This window comes from Sceloporus occidentalis, unplaced genomic scaffold (assembly GCF_023333645.1).
Source record: "Sceloporus occidentalis isolate IW3139 unplaced genomic scaffold, rSceOcc1.0.p SCAF_102, whole genome shotgun sequence".
Taxonomy (NCBI): Eukaryota; Metazoa; Chordata; class Lepidosauria; order Squamata; family Phrynosomatidae; genus Sceloporus; species Sceloporus occidentalis.
In genome coordinates, this window is record NW_028317082.1 from 2212324 (window position 1) to 2226397 (window position 14074).

The following is a 14074-nucleotide window of genomic DNA, read 5'->3' on the forward strand; positions in this document are numbered from 1 at the left end:
AATTATGCAAACAATGTGTACATTTTTTTTTGTATTTGAGTAATGGCAATTGGTTTCTGGTAATTTTAAATGGTTAACTTCACGGAAATCACATGGACCCTTATGCACCAACGCGGACTGCTATTTGAATATTTATAGAATGTGGAGTTGCATGCAAGATGAGGAAACTTCTGCAGAGCTGAGTACAGTTTCCATCTCTTGAAGAGGTGACTTTAAATACCATATTTGCTTGATTATAAGACAACCCCCCAAAATTTGAATATTAATTTAGGAAAAAAGGAAAAAGCCTGAATATAAGACTACCCTATAGGAAAAAAGTTTTTAGTAAATTTTAATTCACATGTAAACTATTATTTTATATTTAATAAAAACTGTGATTGAGAAAAACTATTTTTTGTTTTTTATTTCCTTTTATTTGCCAACTGGCGTGACGAGACCTTCCTGTTCTTTTTTTCCTATTGAAAATGAAGAATTGTATTGTTACCAATACCTATATTGTATGTGAAATATTGGTATTCAAAAGTATTAAAATTGACAGCTTATTTAATTTATAATTTCTTGCTCCAGTGAAGCGAGATGTGTTGTATTTTCTTCATTCTTCCTCTTTGGTCCACTGGTCTGTACTTTACTGCATTTTCATCTGTCTTCTTGTAGAAGGTAGGTAATCTTGTTGTTGTACAATATGTAGGTCTTTTAAAATACCTGAGCTGTGGTTTCAGAACTGTATATAAAAGATACAAAAATATTATGAAAAAAATCTGCAGATCCCATGTAATTAAAAATGAAGTATCAATCATAAATCAGAGGTTCACTATATGACCAAAATTATGTGCTAATATTTGAGTCAGGTATATAAATCAAACACATTGACAGTAGAATGGGTCATACTGAGGAGCTTGGTGACTTTAAATAAGGCACTGTCATAGGATGCTAACTTTGCCACAACTCAATGTTTGAAATTTCTGCCCTGCTCCACTGTAAATGCTTTTATTGTGAAGTGGAAGTGTCTAGAAGAAAAAAAAGCTCAACCATGAAGTAGTAGACCACATCAGTCACAAAGAAAGTGCTGAAAAGCATGGTGAGCATCGCTCACTACAGAGCTCCAAACTGCCTCTGGAAGCAATGCCAGCACGAGCACAGTGCTACAGGAGCTTAGGTTTTCATGGCTGAGCAGTTACACACAAGCCAAAGATCTCTATGCTTAATGCCAAGTGTCAGAGTGGTGTAAACCAAACCACCACTGGCCTCTGGAGCAGTGAAAACATGTTCTCTGGAGTTTTTAATTATGCTTCTGGAAGTCTGATGAACGAATCTATGGTGAATGCCAGAAGAATGCTACCTACTGGAATGCATAATGCCTACTGGAAGGATAATGGTCTGGGGCTGTTTTTCAGGGTCTGGACTAGGTATTTTAGTACTAGTGTAATGTTACTGGTACAACATACAAAGACATTTTAGACAATTGTATTTTCCTTTTCCAGCCTGACTGTGCTCCTGTGCACAAAGCACTGTCCACGAAGACATGGTTTGGTGTGGACAAAACCAAGTGGCCTACACAGAGCACGGACCTTATCCCCTTGAACACATTTGGGATAAATTAAAATGCCAATTGCTAGCCAGACCTTCTCGTCCAACATCAGTGCTGACCTTACAAATGCTCTTTGAATTCCCACAAACATACTGAAATACTGTGGAAAGCCTTGTCAGAAGAGTGGAGTGCAGTAGCAGCAAAGGGGGCCCAACTCTAAATCAATACCTGTGTTTTTAAATAGGATGTGTGAAAAAAGTACACTTTTGAATACTATGGTTTTACATATCAGGACATAACAATTCTGTGTTCCTTAGCAGGTCTAAAAATAGGTAAATACAACCTCAGTTGAACAACAATACATGACATATTACACAGTGTCATGATGTATTCAACAAAAATAAAGCCAACATTGAGAAGCAATGTGTCCTGATAAGTACACCTTATGATTCAATAGCTTGTAGAAATGTCTTTAGCAGCAATAACTGGAAGTAATCATTTTCTGTGGAGGAATTTTGGCCCACAATTGAGTTTTGCAAGCATTTTTTTTATGCACAGCTCTTTTAAGGTCCTGCCACAGCATTTAAATCGAGTTGAGGTCTGGGCCATTGCAACACCTTGATTCTTTTCTTTTTCAGCCCTTCTGGTGTAGATTTGGTGGTATGCTTGGGATTATTGTCCTGGTGCATGACCCAACTTCGGCAAAGCTTTAGCAGTCCAACAGGTGGCCTCACATTTGACTCTACAATAATTTGGTATACAGAGGAGTTCATGGTTGACTCCTGTGGCTGCAAAACAAGCCCAAATCATCACCCATCCACTGCCGTGCTGGACAGTTGGTATGAGTTGTTTGTGTTGATATGCTGTGTTTGGGCACAGTGCTTTATGGCCAAACATCTCTTCTTTGGTCTTGTCCATCCAAAGGACATTGTCCCAGATATCTTGTGGTTTGTTCAGATGCAACTTTGCAAACCTAAGCTGTGTTGCCATGTTTTTTTTTTTAAACAATCCATACTTGCTCAGCCATACTTTCTGAATGTGCTGTCATGAACTTTAACATATAACATGCTAACTGAGGCTTGTAGAGTCTAAGTAATTGTATTATTGAGGTAATTGCTGATGTTTTTCCTCCTTAGCACTGTGTTAACACACATCTGAATGCTCCAGACCAGCAAATTGCTAAAACATTGCATTTATAGGTGATCAATTAATCAAGAGCATTTGATTAGAAGCACATTTCTGCTACTTACCATCTTAATTTGTATGGAAGCAGTAAGGGTGTACTTAGTTTTTCACTCATGGCTTTCCATTTTGGCGTCTTTTTTTAAAATAAATCATGACACAGCGTAATATGTCATGTATTGTTGTTCATCTGAGGTTGTATTTACCTAATTTTTAGATCTGCTAAGAAACAACTTATTATTATTATTTCCTGATATATGCTTTTGTTTATCTTTTTGTTTTACAGTTTCATGGGTGCTTTGTGAAGCCATTACTTTTGTTTCTACCAATCTATCTTGGCTAAACAGAGGCAGTTCTTCAGCCCCCAGTTAGCTTTTTTCAATAAATTTGCATCATTGTAACCACTAGTAATTCCAAAGTTATGCATCATCAAAACCACTAGTCAAAGGGCACAAGACACACTGCAAAAATGTTAAAACTCTGGAGCATGAGCAGGAGAGGTTGCACAAATATTATTTAAGTAATACACATAACTTCACACCTAGACTACTGAAACAAGACCAGTACTCTTCAAATACATATTACTTGCAAAATGGTCCAAGGCCAGAGAAGATAAACACAAATAAGCAAGTGATAAACACTGCTTAATGGCATGTTTTACAGTAGATATGCTTTTGGCTACGTATGGAATTACTACAAAAAAATAAGAGCGTGCCTAAGTTCTTCTAAAGCAAAGCACCCCAGAGACAATTACCAGCTGTCCTGACCTAATACTGTCATGATCACTGAATAACATATTTCTTTAAAGGTAATGTTTTATTCATATTGATATGGAAAAATAAGGCAACTTATGATATTACTTCATACAGTTCATACACTATATAAAGATGCATACATTTTCTTTTTTTATGGAATAGAGAACATGTGATGAATAGTTCTTCATTTTAAAAGTGAATCAATGTTTGATTTTATGTGAACTTACCTGGCAATTTTAGCAAATATGGGGAATCGACAGTGCATGATGATTCATTAACCAAATTCATACCTACATGAAAAAAGAAATTACCTAAAATCAATAATTTACATAGTTTTTCTAACCATAAAGAAAATTAGTTTAGTCTAGTGTAATCATGGTGAAGGACATTTTCCAATTGATTACCCAAGAATAACCTTCCTACTTGGCAGCATCTGGTCATATCACAACGATAAAATAATATCTTAACTTTGATTATACTACACAAAATTAAAGCTAGCTTGTTTGTAACCTTTAATATTTAAACATGGCTATATTAAGACAGACTTGTGTAACTGAGTAACAAAAGGCAGGGCCAAGGAAGGGGGGGCAGTATGTCATTACAGAAGAGCTCAATAACGGTTCTAAAGGCTTTTTAAAGGGAAATTAACTGCAAAACGCCCACTTACCTTCAAAGTAAAATATACTGTTGAATATAATTGATTGATAACAAGTGATAAGTGATTACCTCCAGAGGTAATTTTACTTGCATTTTGACCTTACAGAACCTGTAATGCCAATTTTACTGGCATTAGCCATACAGAACCTACAGAACCTATGGCCAGTGACACTGTTGTTTACAGTAGCATGGATACCATGTTAAATTGGCTCAGGTGTTGTTTTGGATTGCTATCCTATCCATTGTGTCTGCGGTACTGCAGGCTTTATTAATCAATCAATTACTAATCAATGACTCCTTTAAATGTAAAAAAAACCACCCAATTTTGTCCAAAACAACATTTATTGTCCAAAAACCAATCAACCAAAAATGAAACAAAAACTGTATCTAAATAGTTTTTTGGTCTATTTGCACAAGTCTATATACTATAAAATACATTGTAAAGTCTGAACTTTAGGGCATTCTTTTGATACCAAATTGAGATGTATAGTCCAATTTTTTTTAATGGAAAAAAATACATATTTTGCTATGGCAATTGTCAGTGAAGTAGTTGACTACAATACCCCAAAATATATTAATGTAAGTGTCTTGGAAATAGATATCATGTGCAGAATTCCCATATCTTTCTGGCAAATATTAGAATGTATACATTGCTGTTTCAAAGTTTTGGATTATTTTTACATTAGTGTACTGGTTTGTAATGTGTCTATAATTAAAAAAAAACCAATAAATAAGCCATGAAGCATAGACAACTTGGGATATTTCACTAGGAGCATTTAGGTACTTGTCTTGAAGCCATTTGGCCACCAATCCCTGCCAAAGTTTGTCATGATAATATTTGATACCATATGATAATTATATTATAATAATTTCAAAACCACTTATACGTTGGTTTGCTTTTTTTGCTCAGGTTATGTGCAAATGCTCAGAAATTAGCCAAAACATATACAGCTGCATCTCCAGATTACAGAAGTAACCCATATGTATTTGTTTATATGTGTTTAGGAAGCAACAGGGAACACTGTACGCTCATCTAAAAATAAAATAGATAAATGCCTTAATATACTGAAGAAACAGTTTTTACAAGTGTGCCACCTTTTTGCATCTTCTCTTGTGGACTATAACTCCCATCAAGAGGGTGATGGTAGTTGTAGCCCTACTGTCTATTTCTTAAAAAATGTAATTTATAAAAATACTAGTTTATATGCCCTTGGTATGCACTTTTTTCTTTGTTTCTTTCTCTCTTTCTCCCTCTTTCTCATGTCTTTCCCTCCCTTATTTCACTCAATATCCACCTTTCTTCTCTCTCTTCCTTCTACTCTCCACTTTTTGTGTCTTTCTATCTAACTTTCCCTCTATCTCACATTTTTCCTTCTCTCCCTCTTTCTTTTCTCATTCCAAATTCATATTTTATCTCACTATTCTCCCTTTCTCCCTCCTTCTTTATTTTTTACTCTTTTTATCCCTTCCACTTTGTTCCTTACCTTCTCCCTCTCCTCTCTCTTTTTCTTTCTTCTCCCTCTCCTCTCTCTTTTTCGTTCTTTCTCCATTGTATCCCACATTTATTTCCCATCCCTTTCTTTGTCCTTTCCGTTGGTTTTTTTCTCTAACTTCTTTCTGTCTCTCTTTCTTTCTCTTTCTTCTCCGCTCTCCTTTCTTTCTACCCCCTCCATTTCCCCCTCCTTCTCCTTTCTTTTTTTCTTTACTTTTTTCCTTCTTTTTCCCTGTCATGCCAGGTATAGAAGTCAGGGTGAAAACCACAATGCAGACCTGGTATCACCTGATGGGCAAAACACAGCACAGGAACACCAGGAACGTAGTGTAGGAGGACAAAGCAGAATCTTAGAGGAGATACGGAGTGGTTCCCCAGTTATCGGAGGATAACAGTGGACACCAGAGGTAAATTGAATTAAATGGAAATCACTTGACACTGTTGGAATTTATGTTCTGGCTGGGACAGCCCATGGCAAAACCGTGGGCATTAGTGTGAAGTTGGTCACCCTTTGCAACTATAACAGCCTCTACTATACTGGGAAGACTTTTTGCAAGATTTTGGAGTGTGTTTGTGGGAATCTTTGTGCATTCGTCAAAAGAGCGGTCAGGCACTGTGGTTATGCTAGAGCAGAAGGCCTGGCTTAGAATCGGCATCTGACTTATTTCCAAAGGTGTTTAATGGGGGTATCAGAGCTATGTGCAGTCCTCTCCAATTCCTCCACACCAAACTTATCAAACCATGTCTTTATAGGACTTGCTTTGTGCACAGATGCATAGTCATTTTGCAACAGGAAAAAGTCCATCAGATTTCCATATAGTGAAGCATGATTAATAATGTTTCCACTGCCCACTGACATCAGCAGGACCGCCCACTGGTGTTTGTGAGACAGCCCACCTAATTAGCTGTCAGCCGGACCACCTAGATGGTCCAGATGGTCACACCTGCTTTCACAGTTAAGCACTAACTGAAGTTCTTCTGCCCTGTGATGTCTAACATGGTGTTAAGCCCAAAGTTAAGTGGACTTAGAGGATCCCAATAGCGAGGAGGCTTTGAAGCAAGACTATGCAGTTGCATAAATATTGAAAGAAACCTCTGGTGGTAACAGGACCAGAAGTGTTCATAGATCAAAGTTAATCACTGCATGACCTTGACCAGGGCCGGATTAAGAGCATCATGGGCCTGGTGCTGAGGTTTTGGGGGGGCCTTTTTATGGAAATAAATAAATTAGACGCCTCGCATCCATGTGTACTGGATAAAGATGTCATCAGTGCTATGCAGATAATATAGGATAAAATCTTATGTGATGAGATTGGGAGTACGTCAGTACACTAAAAAAAAAAGTAATCATACACGGGACGTCTGAAGCTTCAATTGCTTTTCGATAAAATATGCAAATTGAAATAGACTAAATAATAGAAAATCTATTCCTACAGTAAATAAAGCACCGGACAATAGATGACCAAAACCACATAGCAGGACAGGCTCTGCCACGCCGACACCCAAACACAAACACACACCAGGACAGGCTCTGCCACACCGACACCCAAACACATACACACCAGTACAAGCTCTGCCACCCACATCCGGATAGGCTAAGCTAATACAATAAAAAAATATATATAATTTTCAACACAGCCAGTGCTATGTGTATTTATGCCCACAACCTGCCCCTCCAGTCAGTATTGATTAATGAGATGAGATAGCCCCAGCTGTCCCCCTTGTGTATTGGTGCCACCAGCCCCTACATATATTTATGCCCTCCAGCCAGCCCCACGTGTATTTATAGCCCCAGCTACTTCCCCCTAGTATTGACTTATGTGATGCCCCAGCCAGCCCTCTCTTGTGTATTGTTGCCCTTACTAACTTGTATACTTATGCCCCCCTTACATTTTTTGGTTACTTTACATTGTTCCGGACTTTCCTGCTTGCTCTTTGCTCTCCTCCACGGGACCGACTGCCACACAAGGAACTTGTCCCCTCGGTGGTTGTGGGGCCGAATCCGCCGGATTGACTCACGCAGCTCCGGCATTCAACCGGACCGGCTGGCCCACCAGAAAGTCTCTTGGTTTCCTGGTGGGCCATTCCGGCTCTGACTGGGCCTGTCTTCAGGCAGAGGCCTGGAGCTGCAGCTCAATCAATCCCTACGTAAATCCGGCCCTAACCTTGACATAGAACACATGGGAACCCATTTCCTCCAAGTTTCATTAAAGTGCTTCCAATCCAGACTTAAGGGAATGCTCTGCTATGGAGAGTTCACTACAGCAGGACAGTGAGTAAAAAATGGAAGCATCTCAAGTATGTGAAGACAAATGTAGAACCGATTAGGCCATACAATCTAATTCTAGATTAATCCACTATTTAGTGCCAGTGTAACATTGGGCTGTGAATGCAAATATTGTTGCAATGGGGGGCTCTTTTTTTTTTTTTAGGAGGTCACTGGGTAGGACTTCCCTCTTTGTAACTGACTGTAGTGACGCCTCCTCATCCAGTTCCTAATCTTGCCCCACCTCTCTATTGCCCTTTTTTACTCTATGTTCTTTTTGGGGGGTTTTACAGCAGGAATGATGATTCTATTTTTCTATGTTTAAATTTGAAAAAAATTGGGCTCAAAAAAAGCTTATATCATGATGTAGCTTTCTTCTCAAAATAAAGTAGAAAATATTGAAGTTCCAGGGATGAAAGCCAGAATCCAAGCAAAAGGTCAGAAACCAGTCAAATAATCACTAATCTGCAACCAGGTGAAGGAAAACAGAGCAGGATCTATCCACTAGAAAGGGAAGCTAGAAGCAATGCTGCTAAATAAAAAACACTAATTACTAGGTTGGTGTCAGAATCCAGGAGAATCCTGCACCTAAGATCTGTGGTGATCAGCATCAGGTGAGTGGGAATATTTTGCCTACTGTGAGACATAACATGTCATCCCACAAAATGATAGCATCCCTGACCTATGGAGACATGGTAGATATCCCTGTGATTCACAGCTCACAACTAGGTATCACAGTTCCTCAGTGGTGATACCTAGCGTATGCCAGCAGGTCTCGTATTTCTGCCGGCTCTCTTCCAGTGGTAATTTTTGGCCTTAGTTGTGTCCTGCTGTATCCTGTTGCCAACCTGAAGTGTTCTTGTGCTTACTAGCTGTGTGTGCAGATTCCCATTGTATTCCTGAGTTCCTGCTGTGTTACTAGACGTGTTCCAGCTATAGACTTGTAGCACCCCTTCCCAGTATTGGCTCACTAAGTCTGGTGTTCACAAATTCCTTGGAGCTAGACGTGTAGACAGATCTGTGGAAAAAGAAAAGTGCCTCCCTTTCCCAGCAAAAACATTTGCATTATTCCCCCATCCCTCCAATCGTAGGAGAGGGTGTGTATGACATTTTGTAGAAGCACTCTGCAAAGCCAGGTTAACTGAGTGGACAGTAGGGAGAAGCGGACCAAGAAAGAAGACAGAAGAAGAGAAGAACAAAAAAGAGAAGACAAGAAGCAGAGCTGCGAAAGAGGAAACGGAGACGCAGAAGCGGTTGGTGGAGAAGGTGAGGAGACATTGATAGAGTGTGTGAGAGAGTTTAAGAGAGTGAGTGGCAACCAATTTCATTTCAGAATTCAAAAATCCCTCTGAATTTTGTCCAAATTGAAAGGACAGAAAACACATTTCCAGAGAATTGAAGGACAATTTCAAAATTGAGGCCAAAATAGTTGGGGAAATCTCCAATTCAGCTGTTATGCCAACTTTGCTATTTTGGTCTCAGTTTTGCACATCCTTTTTTTCACCAATTCTTAATTCTAAAACCTATTTTTTTTATTTCAATTGTTTTAAATATTAAATAATGTGTTTAATATAATTTAGGTATAATTGTGTTTAATGCAAAAAACATTAGGGGCTACAAGCTATCTTGCACCAGGGCCTTCAGCTCAGCCACTGCCAGGGTACTCCAAGCCTGTTTCCAGTCTGCAGTTGTTACCGATTAGGTATGCCACTGAAATCTGTCCAGTTTTACTTCAGGCTGTGTGGAAGAGTTAAAGGTAGGTCCAATCAAAATGAATGGCAATTACCGGACCTACCTTCTTTACACCTTAATTCCTGGGAGTAGGCAGGATTGAGCATGCTCACGTACTGTCATTGCGGGAGTAGCACTGTAGCTTTCCGGGGTGCTGCATCAAGCTGAGGCTTCACTTGGTGACTGAGTTTCTTGAGTGTGTGTCTGAGTATGCATGTTTGTCTATCTGGTATCTTAGTGTGTGTCTAGGTGTGTTAGGGTATATTAGTATGCGTGTGTGGGTATGTGGGCTATGTGTGTTTGTGTTTCTGGATACGTTTTTGTTTGTGATGGTATGCAGGTGTGGGAACATGCATCTTAGGGTATGTTAATGTCTGGGTATGTTAGTGAAAGTGTATGTGTCTGGGTATGTCATTCTGCGAAAATGTGTCTTTAGGTATGTTAGTGTGGGTGTCTGGGTATGTTACCATGTGTGGGTACGTCAGTGTGTGAATATGTGTCTTTGGGTATGTTAGTATGTAGGTGTTGTTTTTGGTATGAAGAATGATCCACAAGGTTCTTTTTAAGTCAACATTTATTTATTCCAGTTCTGTGTCATGATACCTTAGGTGCTTGCTTTGAACCGTACTATGGGTGTCTCAAGTTCTAGCTCTCTATGATGCATGATCTCACTTCCTGTTATCTGACCCTTATGCATATTCATAAGGCTTAGCTCAGCACAGGTGTATGTTAGTGTGTGTGTCTGGGTATATTAGTGTGTGAACATGTGTCTTTGTATATGTTTTTGTGTGTGTCTGTTAGTATGTGTGTGTAGGCACGTTTGTGAATGTCTGTGGGGGTATTTTAGTATTAGAACATGTCTTTGGATATGATAGTATGTGTGTGTCTGGGTAGGAGAGTGTGTGAACATGTGTCTGGGTGTGTTTTAGTTTTGAATATCTAGTTATGCTGGTGTGGGTATCTGGATGTGTGTGTGCTTGTCTGTGTTAGTGTGACTGTCTCTTCCGAGGTCAGGTGCTTAAGTTGTAGATAGCAATATTTAGCCGTATGTAAGTACCTAACTTACCAGATAGGCACAGATCCCTCAGCCACTACCATACAGACTTTAAAGGATGATTATGTGTGGAAAATGTTAGAAGTCAAATTTAAATGGCATGTATATGCTATATGTTGGTAAAGTGGGTAGGCTCACAACATTTCATGAGACATTCCCAGGGTAAGACTGAGAGGGTAGTGGCAAGCTAACACTGAAAGTAGTGGGTTGGGTGTTAAGAAAGTTAGCCTATAGAGAGGGAAGCTTAAACTGGTTCTTTAAGCACGTCATTTGATGAAAGGTGTGACGGAACCCTCCATCGCTGGGGCCACTGGAGAGGCCTGACAGCCAGCCTCCTTCCTATTGACTATGGGCCCTGGCATTGTAAAGATTTCTGTGTCTGCCCCAGAAATATATCATCTCGTGATTTGCTGAGTTGATTATCTGGCAGAAAGCCAGGATATGCAACCAGGAAGTGACCGCCATTGTTTTAGTTTAATGTCAGACTCTTCCCCCCACCCCATGGTGCACTAATATGTTGCATAAGTCAGCTGGCTGAGCATCATGGGAAGTGCAGCAACAATAAAGCTGCAGATGTACACATGTACACTGCCCTTACACACACATACATGTACACTGCCCTTACACACACACATATATACATACACTGCCATTACACACCAGTTAACAAATACCTATACTTACACACACCGGCCCATACACACACACATGACTTCATTAGTCTCACATCATTGTGGAGGAATTTTAGCCCACTCTTCTTTACAATGTTTCTTCACTTCATTTAGGGTTTGCTGGCATTTGTTTATGCACAGCTCTCTTAAGATCAATCAGATTGAGGTATGGACTTTGACTGGGCTATTGCAACCGTGATTCTTTTATTTTTCAGCCATTCTGTTGTAGATTTGCTGGTGTGCTTGGGATCATTGTCATGTTGCTTAACCCAATTTCCACCAAGCTTTAGATGTTGGACAGATGGTCTCGCATTCGACCCTAGAATATTTTGTGATAAAGAGGAGTTCTTGGTCGACTTGATGACTGCAAAGTTCCCAGGTCCTGTGGACCCAAACAAGCCCAACTCACCACTCCACCACCATGCTTGACAGTTGGAATAAGATGTTTGTGCTGATATGCTGTGCTTGTTTTTTGCCAAATGTGGCCCTGTGCGTTATGGCCAAGCATCTCCACTTCGGTCTTGTCTGTCCAAAGGACATTGTTCCTGAAGCTTTGTGGTTTGTTCAGATGAAACTTTGGAAACTTAAGCCGTGGTGCCATGAGAAGAGGCTTTTTCCTGGCAACCTTTCCAAACAGTCTCTTTTTCAGTCTCTTTCTAAGATTTAACATGCTAAGGGCCTGTAAAGTCTGAGATGTTATTCTTGGGATTTTTTCACAGTTTCTCTGAGCATTGCATGGTCTGACCTTGGGGCGAATTTGCTGGGACATCCCCTCCTGGGAAGATTGGCAATAGTCTGGAATGTTTTCAACTTTTAAATAATCACACTCAATGTAGAATGATGGACTTTAAATAGTTTGATAATAGCCCTATAACCGTTTCCAGATTGATGGCAGCAACAATTGCTTGACTACGATTCATTGCTGAAGTCTTTCCTTCTTGGCATTGTGTTAACACACACCTGAATGCTCCAGACCAACAAACTGCTAAAGCTTCAGCTGGCTGATGATCAATTAAATCAAGAGCATTTGATCGGCAGTGCATATCTGCTACTTAGCATCTTAATTCCTTTGGAAGCAGTTAGGGTTTACTTAGTTTTTCACACATGGCTTCTCCATTTTGGCTTTATTTCTGTTGAACAAATCATGTAATAAGTCATGTGTTCTTGTTCATTTGATGTTGTATTTACCTAATTTTTAGAGATGCTAATGAACAGATGATTTGTATTATGTCCTGATATGGAGAACCATAGAATTCAAAGAGGGTGTACACGGCTGTAAGTGCTACAAAAGCTAAATAATGTTAGTGTTGCCAAGTGTTGTTCAGAGCACTGGTGCTAGATCTCTCATGTTGCTTGTGGTGACACTGATAAGGTGATTTGTGATGTACTTGATTGTGTTATTTGTGCTGTCACCGTTGATGCCATTGGTCCCTCACCTTCAGTGATCTGGAGGTATTCTCAAAGCCTACCCACTAGACGGCAAAGCAGTCTCATTCTTCGCCTGGCGCTCATGAATGATGTGCATGTGTGGCAACAGGAAGTGCAGCCCGTGTTCATGCTGTGAAACCTGTTTTGTTGATGTATCCAAACCTGTCACTCTCACTCCTCCTATTCCTCTTTCCAGGATACTTTGCAAAAAAACTCCCAAAAGAATGTCATCCTTTTCTTGGAGTCTTCAGTAAAAAAGAAGGAGTTGACACCCTTCCTCCTCATAGATACCATCATAGACTTACTTCCTGGCATCATAGTTCTGTTTTGGCTTACATACCCATTGGCCGAGCCAGAGTTAACATATCTCAAAAAAGTATAATCCTAAGAATGTACAGAAGGGGATCATCTGCCCCTCCACCTCTCCTTTGGGACCTTGTATCTTCTTGTGGCTAAGAAGGATAGAGGCTTGCAATCCTGTGTGAATCACAGAGAACTGTTAAAAACTGGTACCAGAGCATATGGTACCAGAACTAAAAGGGGCATACCTTTATTCAAAATTTCCATGTGACGCTTATCTTTTCCCCCTCCTTGGAAGCGCACAGATACCATATGACACTGGTTCTTATCAGATTACATGATACATCTTGTCACCTGGCAATATTAGGATGTACCAAAAGAAGGTGGTTTACTTAATTCTAGCGACACTATCAGGAAAATAGTACAACAACAGCCCTCATCAATAAAACTGTTCCTTTCTGGTAGACATCAAAACAAGCATTTACAATATTAAAAGAACACTTCACAACAGCTACTTGTACTGGTCATTTCAGACCCTCCATAAACCGAAGTTGGAGCTGTTCTTTTAAAAGGACTAAATAAGAACTTACACTCTGTTTCATACTTCCCTAAAGGATTGACTACAATAGAACAAAACTATGCTGCGGGAGACTATGAACTCCTTGCCATCAAGATGACTTTGAAAGAATGGCATTATCTCCTCGAAGGTGCTCAACATCCAATCACAGTATATACCAAGCATAAAAATCTTGAATACCTCAAGTCTGTCAAACACTTACAGTATGTCCTAGACAAACACTGCGGGCCATGTGTGCTAATTACGCATCACATATTGCACAGGATCCAAAATACAGAAAAGCGAATGCTTTTTACCGCTTATATTAGGAAAACAAAACCCAGTTCCATTGCACAAAGCAATTCTTCCACCTGGCCATTGTTCTGCGAATGTGAATCAGTCCTTCCGGCATGAACTTAAGGATTCATTCACGAGGACTCTAGTACAAAGGGAT

General features: G+C 39.7%; 1 protein-coding gene across 1 annotated transcript in view; it reads right to left on the bottom strand.

Moving 5' to 3' along the window:
• Positions 1-548: 548 nt before the first annotated feature.
• Positions 549-14074, bottom strand: part of LOC149283569 (dual specificity calcium/calmodulin-dependent 3',5'-cyclic nucleotide phosphodiesterase 1C-like) — a 342446-nt gene continuing 328920 nt past the window's right edge. The window contains exons 17-18 of the mRNA XM_089497386.1: positions 3693-3755; positions 549-721 (exon numbers count right to left, since the gene is read on the bottom strand). Coding sequence (XP_089353512.1) covers positions 549-721; positions 3693-3755 — 236 coding nt within the window. The remainder of the gene's footprint in view (positions 722-3692; positions 3756-14074) is intronic.